Here is a 21322-nt window from a genome sequence, read left to right as displayed (position 1 = left end):
CATGAGCTTTCTTTTCCAGGCTTTTCACTCCCACCAGGTTTACAAGGGTATTAACCCTAAGACCTTCACCTCATTGGGATACTGGGATTAGGCCCATCAGCACTGGCCACTCCTCCCAAATTTATCAGCAGCAGGTTTGTTCCCCAGGGCCTTGCTTCTGCCACCCATCTCATGGGGAGTCAACGGCTAAGGAGCAAAGCACTGCTTAGCCATGAGTAACGGTGGCAGAATCTAGCCCTCCGTCAGGCTAATGCTTTTGCCTTATTAAAGTAGCATTTGTATATTTCAGTGTGTTATTTTAACAGCTATAAAAAGACTTCACTAAACAAACAGCTTCTAGTATGTTAATTGCTGTATTACGAATCCTTTCACAGCATTCGGCATATAACCACATTTATAGGCAGGATAAGTAGACACATACAGACAGAACGGCACTCATTCGCTACACACATCAGCATCCCACCAATTTATTTAAGTTGTCAGTCACGAAATGCATTTGCTGTGCTTAACAAGAAAAAAATGTAACTTTCAAATACAGGTACAATTTGCATTTCTCCATTAAAAGTTCCCTACGTGCCACTGACATGGCTTGTTCATCCTTTGTAACAGGGACAGTGACAAACAGCCTCGCGTTATTGATGCTTTACCATACCGTTTGCATTCATCTGGTCTGGCTGAGCTGCTCTGGAGTAATCATGAGCAGAACAGAGGCCTTGACCACGGTGGGTGTGCAGATGCAGGGCAGCCCAACGCAAACGGAGAGGTTGCAGTTACTGTAGTTCAAGATAGGCCAGTTCTGCCACCCCTGTTCCTAACAAGCACTAACTACCTGGGGAGAGTGAGAAGGCCAGAGTCTGGCTGACTTGCATATTTCTAATAAAAGTAACCAAATAATACCCCAATATAAGATGAACCCTCAAAACACAGAACTTGATAACGGTAGAAGCTGAATTATCCTTTCAGCGAAATATGCCAAAGTCCAGGCAGCTGCACAGAAGTTATTACCTACACTGTAAGTAATACTGATCTATTTGGGAAGTCCTCTCTTTATTTTAAATTGTGGACTTACATTTGAAGTTAAAGAAGCACGTTAGCTGGATTTCCAGTGCTATCATTTTTTCCAGTATAAAGGTCAGCTTACTTTTGCTCTTTTTGTGTTTTTTTACTTCATTCTAACTGAACTTTTATCAAAATAGTTGGTGAAGATTAAAAATATTAATACAAATTTGTATTGCAAAAGTATCTTGCTTTTATTATGCCACTGTTGCTGCTGCTCTGATTTGAGCCCTGCGAGGGTTCTCGGCCTTTCATGTTTCCTCAACAGAGAATTTACACTAGATTTTGGCCATGAAAATCAATGCAGGAATAAAAATTCTTTAATTTAAAACAAACTCCTAAACTCGCACCTTAGTTTCCCAAAGTGTTCCCTAGTTTCCCAAAGGTCTCAATCCTGCAAGAACTGCATTTCAGTTCAAACTCTGTGGGAGTTGCGGGCACTCAACAGAATTAAGTTGTTAATACATGAGAAGATGCACAATTCAAATAAAACATTCCTGCCTATACAAGCCTTTTCTTGCTATTGCTTTAACCGTCCCTTCCCCCTAAATCATGGTGCTATGAGGGCCTTGATGAGAACAGGGCTGCACCAAATGCCAGCTCTCTCGCTGCTCACCTACTTGCTGTAACTTCCAGTGGAAGCTAACTCAGTATTTTTACTAAGATTTTCAAATCTGACTAGATCTGGACATTACCTCAATTACCATCACCCTTGTACAACTGGGCATGCTGGGAGGTTGGAAAACATGCAGATACTAGTTATATTTTAATATAAATGGGCTAAATCCTCGCTCATTGAAGTGAAGAGTGAAACTCCCACTGGGACTCCGTGAAGACAGGGAAAATTTCAGATGTAACTCATTTACCTTTCAGGGTGTGAGTCTGGCCCTCCGCATCCTTTGCATGTGTGGGTGCTGTGAAACCAGTATGTTTCAGTACACAGCAGGAGAAAGAGCGATGGATACCCAAAGGCTGCACAACCTTTCATCAAGTGTAAATGGTGACAGCTAACACATTCACCTTGGTACCTGCTGCTCGTGTAAACAGATAGAATTTTTAATCTGCTTGAGCCACAGCCCTTTACTTATGATCCCAGACATACAAAAGCTAAGCAGCTTTTTCCTACAATTCTTTTATTTATTTCCAGATCCACAGGAGAAAGTTCCCAGACATGGGCTGCCCAGGACTCCACAACTCTGCACTGCCTGGGATGAGCAGAACACCAGGCAACCCATGCCAGCCTCTGCTGTGCCAGGACACTCTCCACTGCTGTGAACAGGAATGATACCAGTCTCTCTAGGTAGTGATAAATTACCTTTCTGCTTAAAAGAAACTGCCCGTGCTGCTTGGGCATTTGGTTGGTATGCTGATTTGCTAAACTGGTAAAGCTCTTCTGTTGCTGAGAATTATAATACAGAAAAAAAATGGCTTATCTTACATCTTCCTCTATTTGCTCTTCCTGCAGCTCATCCTTCTGTCCTCCAGTGAGTAAACTACACCAATTTTGCCCAGTCCCAGAATGTAACATGCTACAATTACAGTACTGTACACCTCCAGTGCAGCTCACACCACCACTCACTCTGGCACAAAGACACTGCAGGGAGTTACAGGCAGACAGTAACTGGTTATAATTCTCTACAAGCATGTATGTGATTGGGAAGTTGCATCCAAGTTCTCTTTATCCATATTTTTGTTATCACACTTAAAATGATGAATGAATGATGTTCCTGTTTATTCTTACATTCGATTAAGTACTCAACATATTTTTCCTGGCTGTTCACTTGAAGAAATTGAACGTGTCAAGAATGATTTGTTAGAAAGGTATTTTGAAGGGAAAACAGCCACCAAAGCCCATATATCCACACCAAGTAGGAGGAGTTGTGTAACAGTTTTTTGCTGGTGAGCCCAAGTCATTGGCAGATAAAAGGCAGAAGCAAAGAGGAATTTCCAGTAGGTTTTTTGTTACAGCAGCCGGAGAGCAGGGACAGAGAGGAAGCGACCCGCTGACATGTCCTCTGGGAAGAGCCCGGCTCCATGGCCACATTCCCAAAAAAAGAGAGAGCCTGTCTAGGGCCTACAGAGAGGGAACCTGCACCCAGGAAGGAGACAGCAATACACCTGCTGCAGACAGGACACTTGCCCTACAGAATTAAGCTTGGCAAAAACTTTAAAATAATAAGAAAACCATTAACTGTTGGATTCTGATGAGATACTGAAAGCTCAACCTGGCTTTTTTATATGACTGCGAGAGATTCATTCTTAAATACAATACTATGGTCATGGGTTTGATTCTGGTCCCAGTGTAGTCAAGGCCAAAACATCCTTTGATTTAATTGAAAGCAGAAGCAGGCCCCCGCTTTAACCCTCGCGTCTGCAAACAGAATACAACTGGATGTGAACAGAAGAGGAAATATGTTTGGAACTGGTTACAAATCCATGTGTGATTTTTTTCCCCCTCCTCTGTAAGATTAAAAAGTGGCCATTGAATTTTTTTCCTCATTCAACAGCAGTGTTAAGCACTACTGGCCCAAATTCAGCCATCATTCCCTCCCTCCCAGACAACCCCAGCACAAGCAGAGGACCCAGTTTCTCTATTGTCATCTACTGGTTCCCATGGAGTTCCACTAGCCAGATTTGTCTGTGAAACTGTACGTAAGCTTTGCAACAGCAGAATTTAGGCAGCGATCTCCCAGAAGGCACCCCACATTCCCCAAATGCCAAAGCTGCCGCCTTTGGTGTAAATCATACTGGTACAACTTGTTGGCATAACACAGTATGACACCAAAGAGGTTAAAAAGAGTCCCTGGTTTTCATTGTCCGCTTTCTCAAGAGACAGATTTGCTGCTGCAAAAGCATCTACCAGATCTAAATGGATTACCTGCAGCACTGGTAGCATCTGCACTCCATTAGGAGAGAGGCGTAACGGGAGCCTGCCCTTTGGACTGGGATTCCTTCAGCGTTTCAGCTTTACGGTGCAAATCTCAGTTTCCAATGCTTGCCAACTGATCCCTTCTGAGTCTGACCAAGAGTAACGGTGCAAATGCTGCATAATAGCTTCCCAGCATCCACGTGCAGGACTCCTTTCAGGTTTTGCTTTATGTGGTCCTCAGCAGATAAAAAAGCAGCAATTTTAGCCTTTGAACGCATACCATACTGCAGTAGAGTGAAATCAACACAGTACAGGTGAACACCGGAATAGCTCTGCTCAGCCTATCTGTCCTGGTGCCCAGCTCTGACAGGCAGGCAGTCGTCACAGTGACTGCATCAATACGGAATGCAATCGTGCACGCATGCGAAGCTAATAGCCATCCTGCCTGGCAGAGTTTCAAGTGAGAGCGTATCAGGTAAAAACAAAAACCAAACCCTCTAAAACGTTTACAGGTGTCACTTCTTTTTTAAGCATCAAAAGATCGAAGTACATCCTAATCACAGCAGATGAGGCAAAGGAGTAGGCAGTCTGGTGGACAGAGCCATGGAGATACAAGTTTCTAACTCCTGAGTTTAATTCAAGATCTGCAGCTTCTCCCAGCAATCAAATTGGGTTACGAGAGCCACCAACTAACTGTAACTCTATCAATGGAGTTATACCAGGGACCAGAGTGATTGACAATACTTACCTGTTTCGGTCACCAGATTATGCATTTAATGTCAATACAGCACAAAGGAACAAGCTGATGTGCTACAAGGAGGAGGTATGCTCATCAGTTCGTTACATTTCATGTAACAGAAACTTGGCAAAGTCAATGTGGCTAGCAGCAGCACCTGGCACCACCTGTGTCAGCTACAGCCTGGCATCCACCATACCATCTTGTTACTCTGTGCTCAAGAGATCCAGCCTCCCTTATGCTTTCATGTATGAATCCCCTGTTTGCATGCCTGCATATTTCTTCTATTTAAATATGCACTTTGTTCTTAAACATTTTATTAACCCATGAACAGATTAATTCTGATTTCAGTTATACAGGTACAAATTTGGAGTAACTCCTTCAAAACCAGCAGAGTCATCTCTTTCGGAATGCCATCTGACCAGGAAAGGTACGTGCAAGCACCCATAAGTGCGCGATGCTTTGTCTTCATCTGCCTGTTGGGTTTACACCTTCAGATGTTTTTGAGACAGGACTATGGATACCCAGCAGAAGCATCTTACTACAAAGCTCAGATTCTCATAACTCCTTTCCACCAATCACATCAGTATACATCCCTGATGTAACTCCACAGAGGTCAACAGGGTTACACTACGGATTATTCTGGCCAGGTTTATTATTAGGCCAGTTTTCTAAAAGAATAGGGCTTATTTTGTTTCAATTTAAGCTTACGGTAAAACTGTCATTGACTTCACTGTAAGAGAGATTTGGCCCAATGTACCAATATTCAAACCATCTCCATTTATTTCAGTGAAAGTAGGCAAGGAATTAATAAGGTCCAATGTATTTTTAAATCTTACATTTCATAAATGATCATAAGCATGTAGGTCACAATATATACACAGAACGACACCTACGACAACCACCAGTGGGATCATTAAAATAATTAAGTTAGGCCTAGAGACAAATTCATTTCGTAACATGCTCCTTACAAAACAGATACCCCCTTGCTTCATAATCTAGGGAGTCTGTTTTATAAACTTCCTAAGTAGTTCATGAAATATCCCCCTAAGCAGACCAGGTCTACTTGCCATTGCAGGGTCTTTAAAAACCAAAAGTTTATAAATCGAAAGACAAACACCAGTGATGTGTATTCAAAGACCAAATATGAAGAGGTAACGCCTCATCTGCTCTACTGGTACAGTGGTTAGTTGTGACCTCAGGACACAACTTCCAGTACAAAGCTACCGAATCTGCATCTTTACGTAACTCCTCTCTATGCGATGAGGGAGCTGGATGCAGGGCACGTGAAGAAACAAACAATAAGGAAGATTCTCCTTTGCTTTAAGTATAAAGCTGCTACATCTGTGAACCTGAGCACACTTTACACCATGCTCATCGGCAGGAAACAGCCTCCACTAGCAGCACCTAAAAGGAGACAAGGTTGCTTCCCCAGCATCCTATGGGAGTGATTTCTCAAAAATCAGACAAGTGTTGATTTGGTATCTTCTTCTCTCCATGACTAGCTTGGTCTGATCCTTCCTAGATGCTGTAATACCCATTTATGCCTAGAACTCCCCACAACACAGGCTGTAAACGTATACAGAGAAACAGTAATTTCCAAAAAAGTGTTCATCAGAGACTAGCTAGGCAGTATTTCTTGTACATTTCATCAAATATTCCAAGTAAACACACAAATAATTCATTCATCAACAGGGCCCAATCTCAGCACCCAATTACAGTAAGATTTGTACTCCCAAATGGTAAACTCTGCTTTCCTCTCCTGAGCCTGCAGGCAGTCCCTGGGCAGCGGCTGTGCTGGGCAAGGCAGCGGTTATGAAGTCCAGTAAGGAGTAAACACCTTTATCACAGCAGACAGCTCAGCTCTGTTGTGCCTCCCTACATGCCAGTTAGTAGGAGATCCTGGAGAGGTGGACACAGACAGGTCTGAAGAATCAGTTCCCATATAAATGCCTTCCCTCCCATTTTCCCAAGTCACTGAAGAGAAGGGTTAGGGTTACAGAAACTATTCTCCTTTACCACCAAAACTACCACTCCACCTATGCAACAACAGCCCTGGGTAAACCAGGGAAATCTGCTATCATGGTGTGTTTTCATGGGCTCTGCCAGACCCTGAATCCAGGACTTTTTCCCATTAGTGAAAGCTAGAGCCAGGGTATCTAACATCATCATTTCCAGCTGTAATTACATCACTGTTACAGCTTATTTTCATTTTCCATAGAGGTCAAGCCATGCGCCCCTCCTCTGGCACACGTCATGCCCTGTGCTCACAGACCTGGAACTGGTGCGACTGCTGCCGTAGCGGCTCTGGCTAGTCTGCAAGAAGAAAGGGTTCCTCACCTCCACCCACTGTGCTCTGCCCTGCACACTGCCCAGGAGCTGTGCTGGCTGCGTCCTAGCAGCAGTGCGTGTCTGCCCATAGGAGTAAGCGCTTCACACCTTTCCCAGAGCTTATCAAAGTGCTGCATGGACTTGGGTGACCTCAGCCACGCAGCACCCATACAAACAGCAATACTTGGCTCTGCAGATGGGGAAAGACTGGTTCATTTTACATGATCTGATTCAGCAGCCTGGCAATGAGAGTTCCTTCACTTGCTCCAGGTGCCACTCCGGTAAGTGCAACATCCACAGGCAGACTTGGGGGAGACAGAGGATGGGGAGGGGAACGGCCCTTTTTAAGGGTTTTTTCCTTAATGGTTCTGCTGGTCAAAATTCCCTTGGAAACCAAAGAAAGATTTGCCCAGTCAACAACCAAATAAGAAAAACTCAGAAGATTTATCTCTAAATTGCAGGTGCATGACATGAAACAAAAAATGATTTTAATCTCCATGAAAATTCCTATGTTAATTCAGAAAAGGCACTGCATATAACCAAAGCCTCTGGTTTTCGGCTCCTTTACTTGTTCTCATCTGCAGCATACACCTGATTGCCTTAAACAATGGCAGAGCCCCGGGGAGCCCTGGCAGGCTCACCCCTCTCTGCAGAGCTGCCGCACTGGTGTGCAGTGTCGTTACGTGTGCGCAGTGCTCATGAACCGTGCCCATAACCTGTGTCTCTGAGCATTTGTAACGTGCAGGGAAAACACTTGCTCCTGCCTCTTCAGGTGTTTTGCTTTAAAGTCTGTGTATGGTTTAAGTTCACAATACCTATTAAAATTAATGAGCTTTGCACTGCAGTTCACATGAAGGTGCATTTTGTAGCGCTTTGCCTGAACGTGGGCTGCTGGCTCTGACTCAGAAACTCTTTGCCTTTTGGAGTAATACACAACAGTTCATAGCCCATGACTGTCAGAGCCTGGTGTCACCCCACAAACAGGGTGTTCATCAACTGACCTCGGTGGGAAGAGTGGTATCTTACAAAGGGTGAAATGTGCCATGGCAGCACGCTTGCCTATGTCCTTCACCATGCTTAAAACAGAGTCATTTAGCGGGTGTGCGGGGATAAGAGAGGGATTGAAGAGGGACAGGACACTATACAGGTGCTGGATAGGTGAGCAGCATGGAATGGAGAGGTTTGGGAGACACCTAAGTCAGGATGAACGCTACCAATGCTGCAGTGGTGCACCACTGCTGCGGCGTGGGGCTGGCAGGAGGCTGTGCTGGCCCAGGAGAGCTGACAGCGCTTCTGCTCCAGACCGGGATCCTGCACTCAAATGTGCTGTGCTTTTGCAGCCACCAACAATCTCTGGTTCTGAACAAATCTGGTCTTTACTCCACTTAACCTGTCTGGACTATAGGCCTTGTTTAAGGACTGATTTACACCCCAACTGCCAGCATGGGGTAAGCAACAAAATTTGCTAATTGGACGTTGTTTTCAGGCAATAACAGCAATGATACACAGTTTTTATGGGAAATGAGCAAATAAGTTATTATAAGAGTGACGCTGGCTTGATCCTACATGAGCAAAAAATATGAGATGTTCTCAGGTATGCTAAGTCTGGAGAATTATACATCCTAAACATATCTGAATTAAGAATCTCCCTGCTCCCTCCCAAGAAGAGCAGAGCAGGACCCAGTATGGAGCCCTTAGTGTAAAGGATGATGTGGAAAATCTGTCTTGTAGATCTCAGTAGCAGGTGTGTTTGAGCTTATGAAACCACTGTATCTGGCTATATGGGGTAAGCAATCATGTTCTGTCAGGGACAACAGAGGGGTCCTAAAACTTGGAGAAGATCATTCCCCTGAACTCAGTCCAGCCCAGTGTGGCTGCAGAAAAGGAGGGGGAAGCAGAATATCTCAGGTGTCAGTGCTGAGCTCCAGCAACTAGACAGATAGAGGTGCTGGAGGAAAAGGTAGGGGAATTAAAAACCTACAGAGTAGCTAGAATCAGAAGGTCATGTCTGGTAGGAGAGCTTGTCTGAGGGTTGGCCTACACAAGCGTGACAGTTTGTTTTGACAAATAACATTCAGAGGAGAAGACACGTGCTTTAGAGGACTCCTTTGTAAATCACCAAAAAAGTCCATGGGTTCAGAGGAAAGTGAGGCAGAGACATGCCTGGAAAACTCTAGTACGTCTTGTAACAGCTAAGGTCATTAGTTTCTGAAACAGTTAGTAAAGCCTGTGCTGGTTTTCTCTGGAGGACAGAGCCTCCAGAGAAAGAGGCAGTAAACCCAGGTGCCCCAAAAGCTGAGATGAGGACATGCACTATATTAGCACTGGCTCAGCATGCCTTGGGCTGTGGGCCAAAAAGCTCCGTCTTCCTGAAGAGGAAAGGCTGGGAGCAGAGAGGTCCCAAACACAGTGCCCTACAAACCATCAGGGGGAGATTCCCTGGGGTCTGTGCACCCACACTATTCCCACTTAGACATTGCCGCTTCAATTAAAATTATTCCTGCTTGCTTTTGTCACATAACGAACGCCACGGAAAGCATGAGCTTTTATAAATACATTTCAAACAAAAGAACATAGTTACCTTTAATAGAGGGTTATACAACAAATACTAATTAACCAAGAATGTAAGGTAAATATATTTACCTTTTATAGCAGAACAACTCACAAAGAGCTCACAGCAATTCTCTGACTTAAACTATTCAGGGCTGCAAAAAGGACAGCCTTCTGGTGAAAAATCTTGTTCTGCTTTCTAACAGAAATTCAAAGTGATATTAAAATTTCCAGTGAAAACCAGAAGCTGGAGCTTGCTGTGGTATACAGGGATTTGGAACTTCTACTTCTTTTCCACCTGAAGTCAATGAGACATCTGCCACTAAGTTCAGTGGGAGTAAGACTGGAGAATCTGACAATGTCTTTGGGTATTCCTGACTGCATGTTAGGAGCCTGGACTTTAGGAGTGGGTTTATTCTTTAAATGTAAAAATTGTCTCACTCCCTTGGATAAATACAATCTGCAACTCATTTTATAGATGTGCTAGAGGTTTTGCAGCCTTCACAATCTGTCATACAAATCCATATTCAAGTGTCAATGTGTGAAGGAGCTGCTTTAGAGATCCTCTGGGTGAAAACATGAATGGAATTTCTAGAGGAAATGCTCTCAAAGATTAATAATTTGTCTTCTTAGCCAGTTACTTTAGAAATAGGATGTTGATAGTAAGAATCACTAGACTGAATTCAACAGGGTTTTTTTCTTTCTACCTGTACCTCACAACGAGCAGAGTTGGGAATTTTGGTGGGAGAACTTGCTGAAAATAAACTACTGAAATTGAGCCTCAGATCCAGGTAAGACAACATCAGCCTTCTTCTACCTCCAAAGCTTGTTAACTTTAATGCCAATTTTGTGTATGCAAAGAAAGCAGCTTCAAACAGCTATAGGAAGAGGGATTAATAATATTTCTGTGACCACCATCATGATGCTGTTGTTGATCACAATTTCTTTTATGTGTTTCTTATTTTCCTTGCCTTTCACCCTCTGAAAGGATAGTTTTCTTTCTCATGTTTCATTCAAAAAAGCCAACTGGCAAATTGTGTAAGAGTAGTGCATAAGGTGAGAGTGAGTGGTTTAGAAACCATCTTTGACAGTGGCTGTTTAACCCTCTTCTCTTTTGTCATACCAGTTGTGTGCTGCTCAAATCTTCTCATTTTTAGATGAGAGAATTTATGTAGCCCATAAAAATTTACAGGAAAGAGGGTGTCTACCTCCTTTAATGCCTAATCTGGCACCCTTTACTTATGCAAATTTAATCAGTGGACAAATGCTCTTCTCACAGCAGCTCCACTAATACAAACAACATCAAAGACTTCGTCAAAGTTGCCCTGAAACAACTCTGGGATCACCGAAATGCAAGATTTGGCCTCTCATTTCACATCACCAGCCATTCACTCACGTAAGACTTCCAGAATCGGGCCCTTTCTCTCCCCGAATTAGAACCAACACGTAACTTGTGAACAGCCAAGCAGAGCCAGCTGAGTGGGCCGAGCACAGTCAATCCTAAGAAATTACAATAAGAAATGTATCACGCTGCCTGCTGTCAGGTGTAATTTGTATCATACCAGAGGGGTGACTGGAGAGCAGGTATAGGCAGGAACTGGTCATACCTATACTTGCTCCTGCTGGGCCTGATCTGGCAAGCTGCTGGAAGTTCTTCCCTCCCACTGAAGTCAACATGAACTGAGTTTGTTCAGGACCTAACAGGATTTGGCCTCCTCAAAATACTATGGAAGGATAAACATGATTTGATGATTTTTTTTTTTTTCTGTTTTCCATTAGCATGTGATGTCTCTGTATTTATATGCATGCTCACAATCTGTATGTGTCCTTAAACATATATGTACAGTATATACAAACCTACTTAGGATTTTGGAGCACAGGGAAAGAAATAGAGATTGTAACACAAATAAACAGGAAGTTTATTCCCACAGCTTTCAATTTTAGTAAGCACAAACTACTTCATGTGACTGGAGCTAAGATTTAGCAAAGCATTTCAGCATACGCTTACATCTTTTGCTGAAATACAATCTACAAATTTGTTCAATTTCTTAGATTTGAAGCTTTTAAACTCACACTCAAACCAAGAGTTTAATATGCTGTCCAAAATAATCCAGAAAGCTCTGCATGTAGACGAGTATGGCCATGTCTCTATATGTGGCCATGCATGTTATCTCTGAGCATAAGCTAACAGTGCTCTGGCATTATTTCCAGATGTCTTGCTCAGAAAAGCTATCTCCTTCCTCCTGCATCTGTGAGAGACCCAGGATTCATCTCCCAGCCAGACCACTGCGAAGACAGCCTGTGCCTTACAGAAGATACACATCAGGGCAGCGAAGCACATCAGGAGCTCCAACCATCCCCACTGAAAAAACTGCAAGTACTTTGCCTTAACCAGGAATGAGAGCAGGCCAGACTCAACGGGGGGTAACCAACCAACTCTACTACGCAGCACTGCAGAAAAACAATTTAAAAAATTAAAATAAAAAAGGAAAAAATAATAAATTAAGATGTACTCTTCATCCAGCTTCATAATGTATGTAGCAATATGTACTACTTGGGATGCTGGTGAAAGGTTATCTTTTGCTATAAAATATGTGATTTACAGGTCTCATGTGAGAACTGAAGTTTGAGCAGCTGAAAAAGCATTCAAGCCTTATGAGATAACACAGCAATACAAACGAAAGACAGTACACAACAAAACACCAGGCAGCATGTGAGCTTTGGTCAGTCACAGTTTTGTACTTTCAGTTTAAACAAAGTACAAAATCTGAAAAAATACATTTTTGTTATTTATCAAACAGAAGGAAAAAAAAAGGTTTTAGATTGGTACTCTATTCTCTTTAAAGAAAATCTGTGAATTTAGGTATATTCTCCCAGAGCTTCCATAACTGAAGCTTTTATTAAGTAAGTCTGATATGGGGCATATTTTAAAAATAGTGTCAGCAGTGATATTTTAAAATGTGGAAACAGATGTGCTACTCTATTACAACCGCTGAATCTTCCCTGTATTTTTTTATACTATGAAGCATTTGTCTGCTTCTCTGCTATAAATCTCTCCCCACTGAACAGATTTCTTCTCTATGATTAAAGTTGTACCACACAGACATCATTAAACAGACACTGTCCAGAAAAATCATATTGTTTTGGCCTGACCATAAAATATAGGTATTTTAATAATTGTTTCTTTTCCATAGAGAATTTCAGCAGCTCCCTTTCCTTGGAATGAAATCAGAGACATATGCTTTATGACATCAGAGGCGCTTCAAGGTGTCTCCATAAATGTCATTTATTGCTTGGGAACCTGCCAAATGTGTGCAAAAATCCCTAGTTCTTCTAAAGGAAAAAATCTTCAAATGAAACTAGAGCTTTACACTGGTTGTCATACCAAAAAAAAAGTCTATCCCTTATGAAAATACTGGCCATACAAAACCTCTGGCAATGAAACCTGCTGACCTGGGCTCTGGTTTGCTTTTGAGTCAATAGTGCGTCCTTTAACCAGTCTGCTGGCACCCTGACACTGCACATCCACACCTTCTCTTGGTTACACATAAGACACCCTTCTGAAAAATAAGGAGTCTGAATGACAAAAAGCTGAATTGGTTTAGTGATCATAACTGTAAATCAAAATCAGGTATGTCTTAACATACTGCTCCAATGAATGTGCTTTAACCCTTAATACAGCGGTCTCTCCACACTACCATCACAGGCCTGATGCTGCCCAGGATCCCCCATCCTCCACAGTGCCCAGTAGCCCCGCGGTACATCTATTTGCAATCTGGAGTCTACTCTGAGATCATACCGGCCAGATCTAAATAAATCTTGCCAGACACATCACCAACCTGTCCAGCACAAACCAGCTACCTTTATGCATACAAAGATTCAACCCAATCTGCCAAGCAGACAGAGCAGGTCGGCTGGTCACTGCCCGAAGGAAATGACCGCTGACACTGAGGCACACGGCCACCACTGAGGTTAGGATTTTGGCTGGCCAAGAGAAGCATCCATTAGTCCAAGTGTAACAGAGCCATTCTGTTTTCTTGAGGAAGAAGAAAAGGATTTTTTTTCCCTAAATCTGAAAGAAAGAAGTTGCTTGGTACAGTTGGAAATAATCTAGGGCAGCACACCAACAGGTGCTTCAAACATATCGGCAGAATGCAGAAGACGTTGAGAGAGAAAATGAATAGACTCTCTAAATAACACATAAATTTTTCAGGCTTTTTTTTCTGTAGAACCCCAGTGAAGTTACTGTATAAATCGGAAACTGAATTATTCATAAGTGGTGAATATATAATAAATCATATTTCGCATTGAAATATTCCTCACAGGTACATGCCTCTTTCCATGCAATGAACAGAAATGGGCAGCGAGCCTGAAAACACCAAGGTCTTACCTGGAGTCTGGGTACTTTGTCAAGGTAGCCAGGCTGCTGGTGTACATGTGTCCTCCTACATCGATGTGCACGGGAGCGTTCGACTTGGTGAGTTGAGCTGGGAGAGGAATTCCTTGAGCAGCCAGAGGAGAAACCGGGGACCGTGTTAGAGACAGACGGGACATGCTTCTTCCCTCCTGCAAAGGGAAGGCAAAAAAGAACAGTTTCTCTTAAATGTAGCAGTGTGTTACCTTTCTTTCCAGTGTGATCACAGATCTAATCAGATCATTTTTGCATCTGCCTGATCACATATTCAGCTAACAAATTATTGCCACCACTGTAATTAAGTGTATTTGCATCATTTTCTTCAAAGTACCAGAGGGGAAGAGAAAGATGCTTATTAGCAATAAGAAATCAAGAAAAAAAATTTTCAAGGTGTCAGCCTCAAGGGGCATAAAACAAACTGCAAAATTCTAATTAAAGGTCGCGGGCTTATGTGTTAGATGTGAAATATCCCCTGACAAACGAATAACCAATTTGTGAATTGGGATTCAGGGGTTTTTGCAAGTTTGTCTCAGTAACGAGACACCTCTAAATTAGTGACTTCCTCAGTACCTAAGGCATTTAGTTTATACATGTAGTAAATTTCACATCAAACTAAGATCAATTTTCTGGTTTATTTTCAATAATTGTGAAATAAATGGATAATTTCAGTTAAGCCTTAATATTAGACATAAAGAAGTAATAAGCTTTCAAACTGAAAGCAATTAATACCTGGAAGCAGTGAAAACAGGAAGGTAGATAAACTGACCCATGCTTTCATGGCAAGACGCATTAGAAAGTACTGTACAATCTGGCATGTGAAATTACAAATTCAACAATCCACCTAATGTTTACTGCCCTAAAAATATTTGAAAATTAGTGAAATTTCTGAATTGAGTCCAAAAATCTTCAGCTGATGTACAAAGCAAAAAATATTGAAATGTCTTAGAAATGAACAGGACAACCATAGCAAAAGAAAATTCCTCAATTCTCTTCTGTAAGAAAAGCACAGCTTATTCTGCATGAAACGTGTGTCTCAAAGCTGATTTCAGTTAAATTGGTATAGACGGCATACATGTCAAATGGAAAAAAACCCTTTTATAAAAGTTTAAGAAAATGTCCATCCATTCTCCCCCTTATGGGTAAAGCAACATATGCAAAACATTATAGTTGAAGACATTTCTGAATATAATCTAATTTTCTTGGTATTCTGTTCTGCAAGCATGCTACCAAGCATCCAGGCTCTTCCTTACATCTGACAAGCACTTTACATGCAGCATCACAAAGTGAATTCCCATTTCTCCCACATTACTTTGACAATGTTTCTTAGAAATCTAAAGCTGGTCTCGCCTTTCTCTTAGCAGTATTTTGCACAAGATGCCTAGCTACGCCACTCGATGAACATACAATTAGCAGCATTCTTTGTAAAAAAAAATCTCAAGCTACATGGAAAGGGATTGAAAAATCTTAATACATCTGGACAGCTTCACAAAGTCATCACAACATCTTCATTTACTGTATTTCATCTTGGGTTAGCTCCTAAGAATTTCCTGCATCTACAGCACAGAAATACATCACCCCATTATGAATCCACATCCTTTTCTCTTCGGAGGCTGGACGGACATCTGCACTGAACACGAAGCAAATACCAACTCTGTCCTAGGACTTCTGTGTCAGCGATGCGAAATTGGGCATTAACATTTTTACTACAGCACCACCTTCAAGGAAAGTGATTGAATCCTTTCATGACTGAAGACGTTGCTTTCTTGTTTCCCACAAGAGCCTGTTGTGGGCAATCTTCAGTAAATATGACATATAGCATAAATAAAAGAACTAACTTTTAAAAACAATTTAGCATGTAAGTACCTACAGTATTTTAGCGACGCATTTGCTAATCTGTGAGTGCCTCATCTGTCTGCCAACACAGACAAAGGTTTTTTTTTCTTACCAAAGAGCACTGTAAACTCATGTTCACTCTCTACTCCTTCACTTAAATGAAAGGGTCAGAAGATCCAGGCTGAATGTCAACCCTGTCTTTGTTCAGACCCCAAGTATTATCACTAATGATAAAGGTACAGACCTTGCACGGTACAGAGCTGCCTTAGAAATAAACCTCACGCAGTTCCACAAAACAAGTGCCTAATTAGGGCTCATCTGCACCCCTTGTTACAATTTCCAAATGAAATCAAAGGACTTCCAGTCTTCTGTAAACGTGTCTTACATTTAACCATTTGTCTTGAAATACAGACTTCAATTTTAAAATATGCACAGATAGCTAAAGATCAAGTGATCCGAATCTATTTGTGCATATTTAAACACTGCTGCTATCTTAGGATTTTGTTTAATGTTAGTATACCAGTAAATTCCTTGATCTGTAAAGAGTCTGAGATTCTCAGTGAGGCCATACACAGTAGATATTTAATTTATACTATTCACTGGAGGGACCTTTTGAACAATCCTCTGCTTTTGGCATCTCTCAGCCAGAGCATGTGTTGAAAAAACACTTAATTATAGAAAATCACTGGAAAGCTAAAATAGTTCTCAAACTTTTATGGCTTTTCATACTTATTGAGGGTGCCACTGGCTTTTTGGGGGAGGGGAGGAGAAGGGGAATTAAAACACAGGCTTTTCCCCTGGTTGGAGAGGGTTTGTATTAAAAAAATGAATCCTACTTTTTTATTAAAGTTGCGGAATTCAATCATTTTCATATGAGCAAATTATCAAGGGGCATAATTGCTAAGCACTACATGAAGGGCACTGAAAACACTCCTATTGCTCCAAAAAAATAAATACTCCCTATTTCTTAAGGTACCGTAACCCTATTTCTAATGACTCTTTCCTCTTCTTAATGTAAAACGCAGCTAAAATTCATCACACTGAGTAATGTACTTATTTTATGCACAAAGCAAAATCCTAAATGTATTTATCCAGTGAAAGTCTTTATGCACGTATTTTCTAATACTGATGTGAAAATTAAAACCTTAAGGGTAAATATCACAGAAACACTAACAAACTTCATTTATTAAACCATGTAAAATAATCCTTGCTCTTTAGTTGCCTACAACAGGATACAGCATCCCAACTAGTGGCACAGGCAATAACCCTGCTCTAATAAGTAACACAGGAACCTGCTGAAGGCAAAATCAATAGAGCCTGATTCCCAAATTATGTGAATATTTAGTTTTTCAAACATTACACACTAAGATCTTTCAGAGCCAGCTTATCTTTTTCTGCCTTTCTAAGCTAACTGCATAAGTACTGCTTGTAAAAACTATTTGCCCATGCAAAGTGAAATAATCACAATGCCATGCTCATTTACACACAAAATGATTTTGTGTCCCATTGTGCTCACAGTTGTTCAGCTCTCTAGGGGTGATTAAACTAGCTATGCTGCTACAGCTTGAGATGATTTCACTGAATCGTTTCTCCATGAAGTTGCTTCTTTGCTAAGCTGTTATTTTAACCATAAAAGGTAAACAGAAGGCAGTTGTAAGAGCTCCATTCAGCTCCGTGCCCAGGGCTATAACCCTAGGGCAGAGAATGCTGAAAGACTGCAGAATTTTCCAGGGTGTTGCCTTTCTTGCTCTAAAGCCTTCAGGAATACTGTTCATTTAATACACACTCTAGATGATACATTTCAGATCCTACTAAAAGAAAGACTTCAAAAGTGTAAGAACTTTTGGGCGGATGAAGCTTTCCCACCTCTGCACATAGCTCGGGGCCATGGTAACCAATACTGCTGTTGATGTTGGGAAAATACAGTAGAAATAAACTGCACAGAGCAGAGCAGACAGATAGGGACAAGGGAGGTGAAAGGTTGCAGGAAAGAAACAGGCAGCAGGCTGGAAGGGGTAAGGAGAAAAAAGGGAAAAGAATGAAAAAGGAGGCGGCTCTGAAGGAGGGACAAAGTTAAATCAAGGAGCAGGCACTTAAAAGACTACAGATGGGATGCAAGACTAATTAAGGATGTAAAAGCGCTTTGTTTCTAAAGTTTATTGTTGCCAGGATAAAAATTAATTGAAACTAATGCTGTTATTCACTCGTGCAGTTTAATTCCTTCATGCACATTTAAGACGTGAAATGAAAACGGCAGGTTTAAGGACCTGCCATGAAGCAGCCGCTCTCCCGGGGAGCCGGAGCTAGGGCAGGTCGGGGCCGCAGTCCGGCCGAGCGGGGCCCCGCCGGCTGCGCCCCCCCGGCGGGGCCCGGAGCGGAGCAGCGCCCGCAGCTGCTCCCCGCCGGGGCGCTGGGGGGGATCCTCGGGAGGCTGCTCTCCCTCCCCGGAGACCCTCCTTTCTTTACCAGCAGACCCACGCGAGCACAGGGGGTAGAATCCCCCGCTGCAGCCCCCCGGCCGCCCCGCCGCCGGCGCCCGGGGGCGGTAACCGGCTGCAGAAGTTACCCCGGCGCTCCCGTGGCTCCACGGCACCGTCTGCATCTCCCCGGCCCGCGGTCGGCGCAGCCAGAGGGGCACAGCTACAGACTCGGCAATTACCTTTGTCTCTACAAACAGGGACGGCGACCGCTCGGGTCTGCCTCCAGAGCCACTCCGAGACAACTGCTTACGCCGTGAACCGAGCCTAAAGACAAAGCCGGGAGGTGGGGACTGCCACCCTTGGGCTCCATGGCTCCAGAATTAAAAGTCCGGTAAACATTCGCACACACCTCCACGCTGCTCCACTGAACACTGGACCGAGTGACAGAGGAGATCGTGCCCAAAACTTTTAGAGGGGAGGGGGGGAGGGGGAGCTCCCTCTGGAGCTCTGGTTACCGAATTAAAAAAAAAAAAAAAAAAGGCTTTCTCCGTCCCCCCCTCCCCCCCCCCCCTCCCCCCCCCGCAACCCGCCTATCTCTGGCAGGCTCCAGTCTATTTAGTGCAAGTTTCACGTCACCCGAATGCCTTTCCCTACTGATGGTCAGGGAAATCACCAGCAAGCAACGCACCCGGTCACTCAACTTCTGCCTTTTTCTTTTAAACACGCTGTATGCCCAAAGGTAAAATTCAACCAAAAAAAAAAAAAAAAAAAGCACAACATGGCGTCCTTTACTTATTCCCACATAACAAGAAACGAGATGTCTTAGATGAATGCAAGGGAAAAAAAAAAGCCAAGCCCGAATCCCCGATCCTGTACATTTTCCGTGCAGCCAATGGTGGTGAGCATTAGCCAGGCTAATGTATTAATTTTGCAGAAGTGTGCCACATCGCATGCAGGAACAGAAATGCAAACTATAGCCTAGAGTGGTTTGAAGTCTACCCCAAACCAAGCCTTCCACTCTCACTGGCGCCAGAGTTTCATTCACAGCCCGCCCGTGTTTTCCATACGCGGCGCTCCCCATTGTCGCCCGCCTTCCCTTTGTGCCGAGCCGCCCCGCCGCCAGCCCCCGCGCCCCGGCCCGCGCAACCCCCGCGCACCCCCGCGGCCGCGCCACCCCGCCCGCTCGACCCCCGCGGCGCGGCGCGGCCGCGGCTCCGCGTGTACCATGCGAGAGCGCGGAGCGAGCCGCGCTGCCTCCGCCGCGCTGGGGCTTGGCCGTCTTCAGAGCCGGGGCCGGGGCGGCAGCGGGAGCGCGGGCACCCCGGGCCGCGGGGCTCCGCCGGCGCTGCCCATGCTGGCGCGGAGCAAAACAAAACATACACACACACACACACACACACACACACGCGCGCACAGCGGTAGCAAAGCGGGGCGGCCGCTGCAAACGGGTCCTGTAGCTTTAAAAAAACACCCCTCCGCCGCTTCTCCTCCGGAGCCAAGAGCCGAGTTAGTTTGAAGAAGAGGCACTTTCCAAAAAAAAAAAAAAAAAAAAAAAAAAAAAAAGAAGGGAGCGAGGAGCGAGCGAAGGCGCGAGCGTGCCGCGCGGCGCGGTGCAGCGCGATGCAATGCGATGCGATGCAAAGCACAGCGCAGCAGCGCAGCACAGCGCGGCGCGCAAGGCGCGCGCCGGCCCCGGCCCGGGCATTCGCGGGAGCCGCCGCCGCCGGAGCCGCCGCCGCCGTTTTCCTTACCTTGAGCAGCGCAGAGATCTGCCAGCCCCCCTTCGGGCTCGGCCGGGGCTGTGTGCGGATGGGCTCCGCTTTTTGCTTTTATTACTATCTTTGCTCCGCAGATCCTGCTGCGATTATTATTATTTTTAAAGCGTGTCTCTCTCCCCCTCTCTGTTTTTGCTGCTTCTTTTTCTATTTATTTTGTGTGTGTGTGGATGTGTGTGTGTGTGAAGGGGGGGAAAAAAAAAGCCTTTAAATGAAACTGCCGAGGCTGTTATGAGAAGAAAGGCAATAATCCCGTCTCTAAATAACAGAGGGAAGGGAGAAGAGGAGGAAAAAAAGCGAATTCTTGCTCAGGGCTTTGCAAACGCCTGCAGGGCAGAGGATTAGGCTACAATTAGCTCAGCCCTTTGCTCTCGCCCTAGCTAATTTTGCGATGAAAATTGGATATTTTTCCCTCCTTTTGGTGAAGGTCTCCAGATTTATCCCCCCCCCCAATAAAATAAAATACAACCCCTGAAAATGAAATCAGGCTGGGAAGGCGGCCGGCGCCCCAGCCCGCGCCCCCGGCGCCGCCGCCCGCAGAGCCCCTCCGCGCGGCGCGGCGCGGTCGGGGCGGGAGCCCCGCGGAGCCCCGCGCAGCCCGGCCCGGCCCGGCGCTGCCGGGGGATAACGGTTCGGTGTTGGGGAGGATCAGGCCACTGTCACGTCCTTCAACAGACTTACTGAAAAGAAGAAGGAGGAAAAGAGGGGGGGGAAGGGGGGAAAAAAGCTGATTTTAATCATTGTCATTTGGTCTGATGTAATATTTCCCCAGGCATTTTCAACTAGGCATAAATTTTCAGCTCCCAAATAAGTAACACAGGGCACGTTTCTCACATCTCTTGACTCCTCTGTTACAATTAGGGTAGCACCCACTCTGCACTTGTTGATAAACTAGATCAAGTTCAAAAATAAATAATAAAAAAAATAGCCCCGACACCCCCCCGCCCCCACTTCCCCGCAGCACCCAGCGCCGACGGGGTGCGGACGGGGGGTCTCGCAGGCGGGGGGGGGGGGGGGGGGGGGGGGGGCTGCAATTATTCCCATCCATCCATCCATCCTGCCTCCCCCTCCTTTTCACCCTTTGCTAATGTCTCGCATTGTAAACGCCAAATTTCCTGTAGGCCATTAAAACCAAATGACGTCTATCGACATGCATTGTGCTATTGCGGAGCGCCCTGGCAGCCCGCCCCCGGCCAAAAGCGCCATTTCAATTAGAGCGCGCGGCGCGATGGCGCGGGGCTCCGCGGGCGGCTCCGCGGGCGGCTCCGCAGGCGCGCACCGCGCCCGGCCCGCGCGCTGCGGGGGGGGGCCGGCAGGGCCACCACCACCCTCCCCCCC

At 44.6% G+C, this 21322-nt stretch overlaps 1 protein-coding gene across 2 annotated transcripts in view; it reads right to left on the bottom strand.

Annotated features, from left to right (window-relative positions):
- The window catches only part of KCTD15 (potassium channel tetramerization domain containing 15), a 44392-nt gene extending 24087 nt beyond the window's left edge, over positions 1-20305 (bottom strand). Inside the window, exons 1-2 of one of the 2 annotated variants that reach the window (XM_074882206.1) lie at positions 19961-20305; positions 13933-14108 (exon numbers count right to left, since the gene is read on the bottom strand). In XM_074882206.1, the coding sequence (XP_074738307.1) occupies positions 13933-14096 (164 nt within the window). In that variant the 5' untranslated portion in view covers positions 14097-14108; positions 19961-20305. Of the gene's footprint in view, positions 1-13932; positions 14109-19433; positions 19443-19960 lie in introns of those variants that run through there. The other variant, XM_074882205.1, reaches the window with a different exon arrangement.
- Between the last annotated feature and the right edge of the window lie 1017 nt (positions 20306-21322).

The sequence above is a fragment of the Strix uralensis genome, chromosome 12 (genome assembly GCF_047716275.1).
Source record: "Strix uralensis isolate ZFMK-TIS-50842 chromosome 12, bStrUra1, whole genome shotgun sequence".
NCBI classification, from domain to species: Eukaryota; Metazoa; Chordata; class Aves; order Strigiformes; family Strigidae; genus Strix; species Strix uralensis.
Note: the sequence above shows the minus strand (reverse complement) of the source record. Positions and strands in the feature narration are given on the sequence as shown.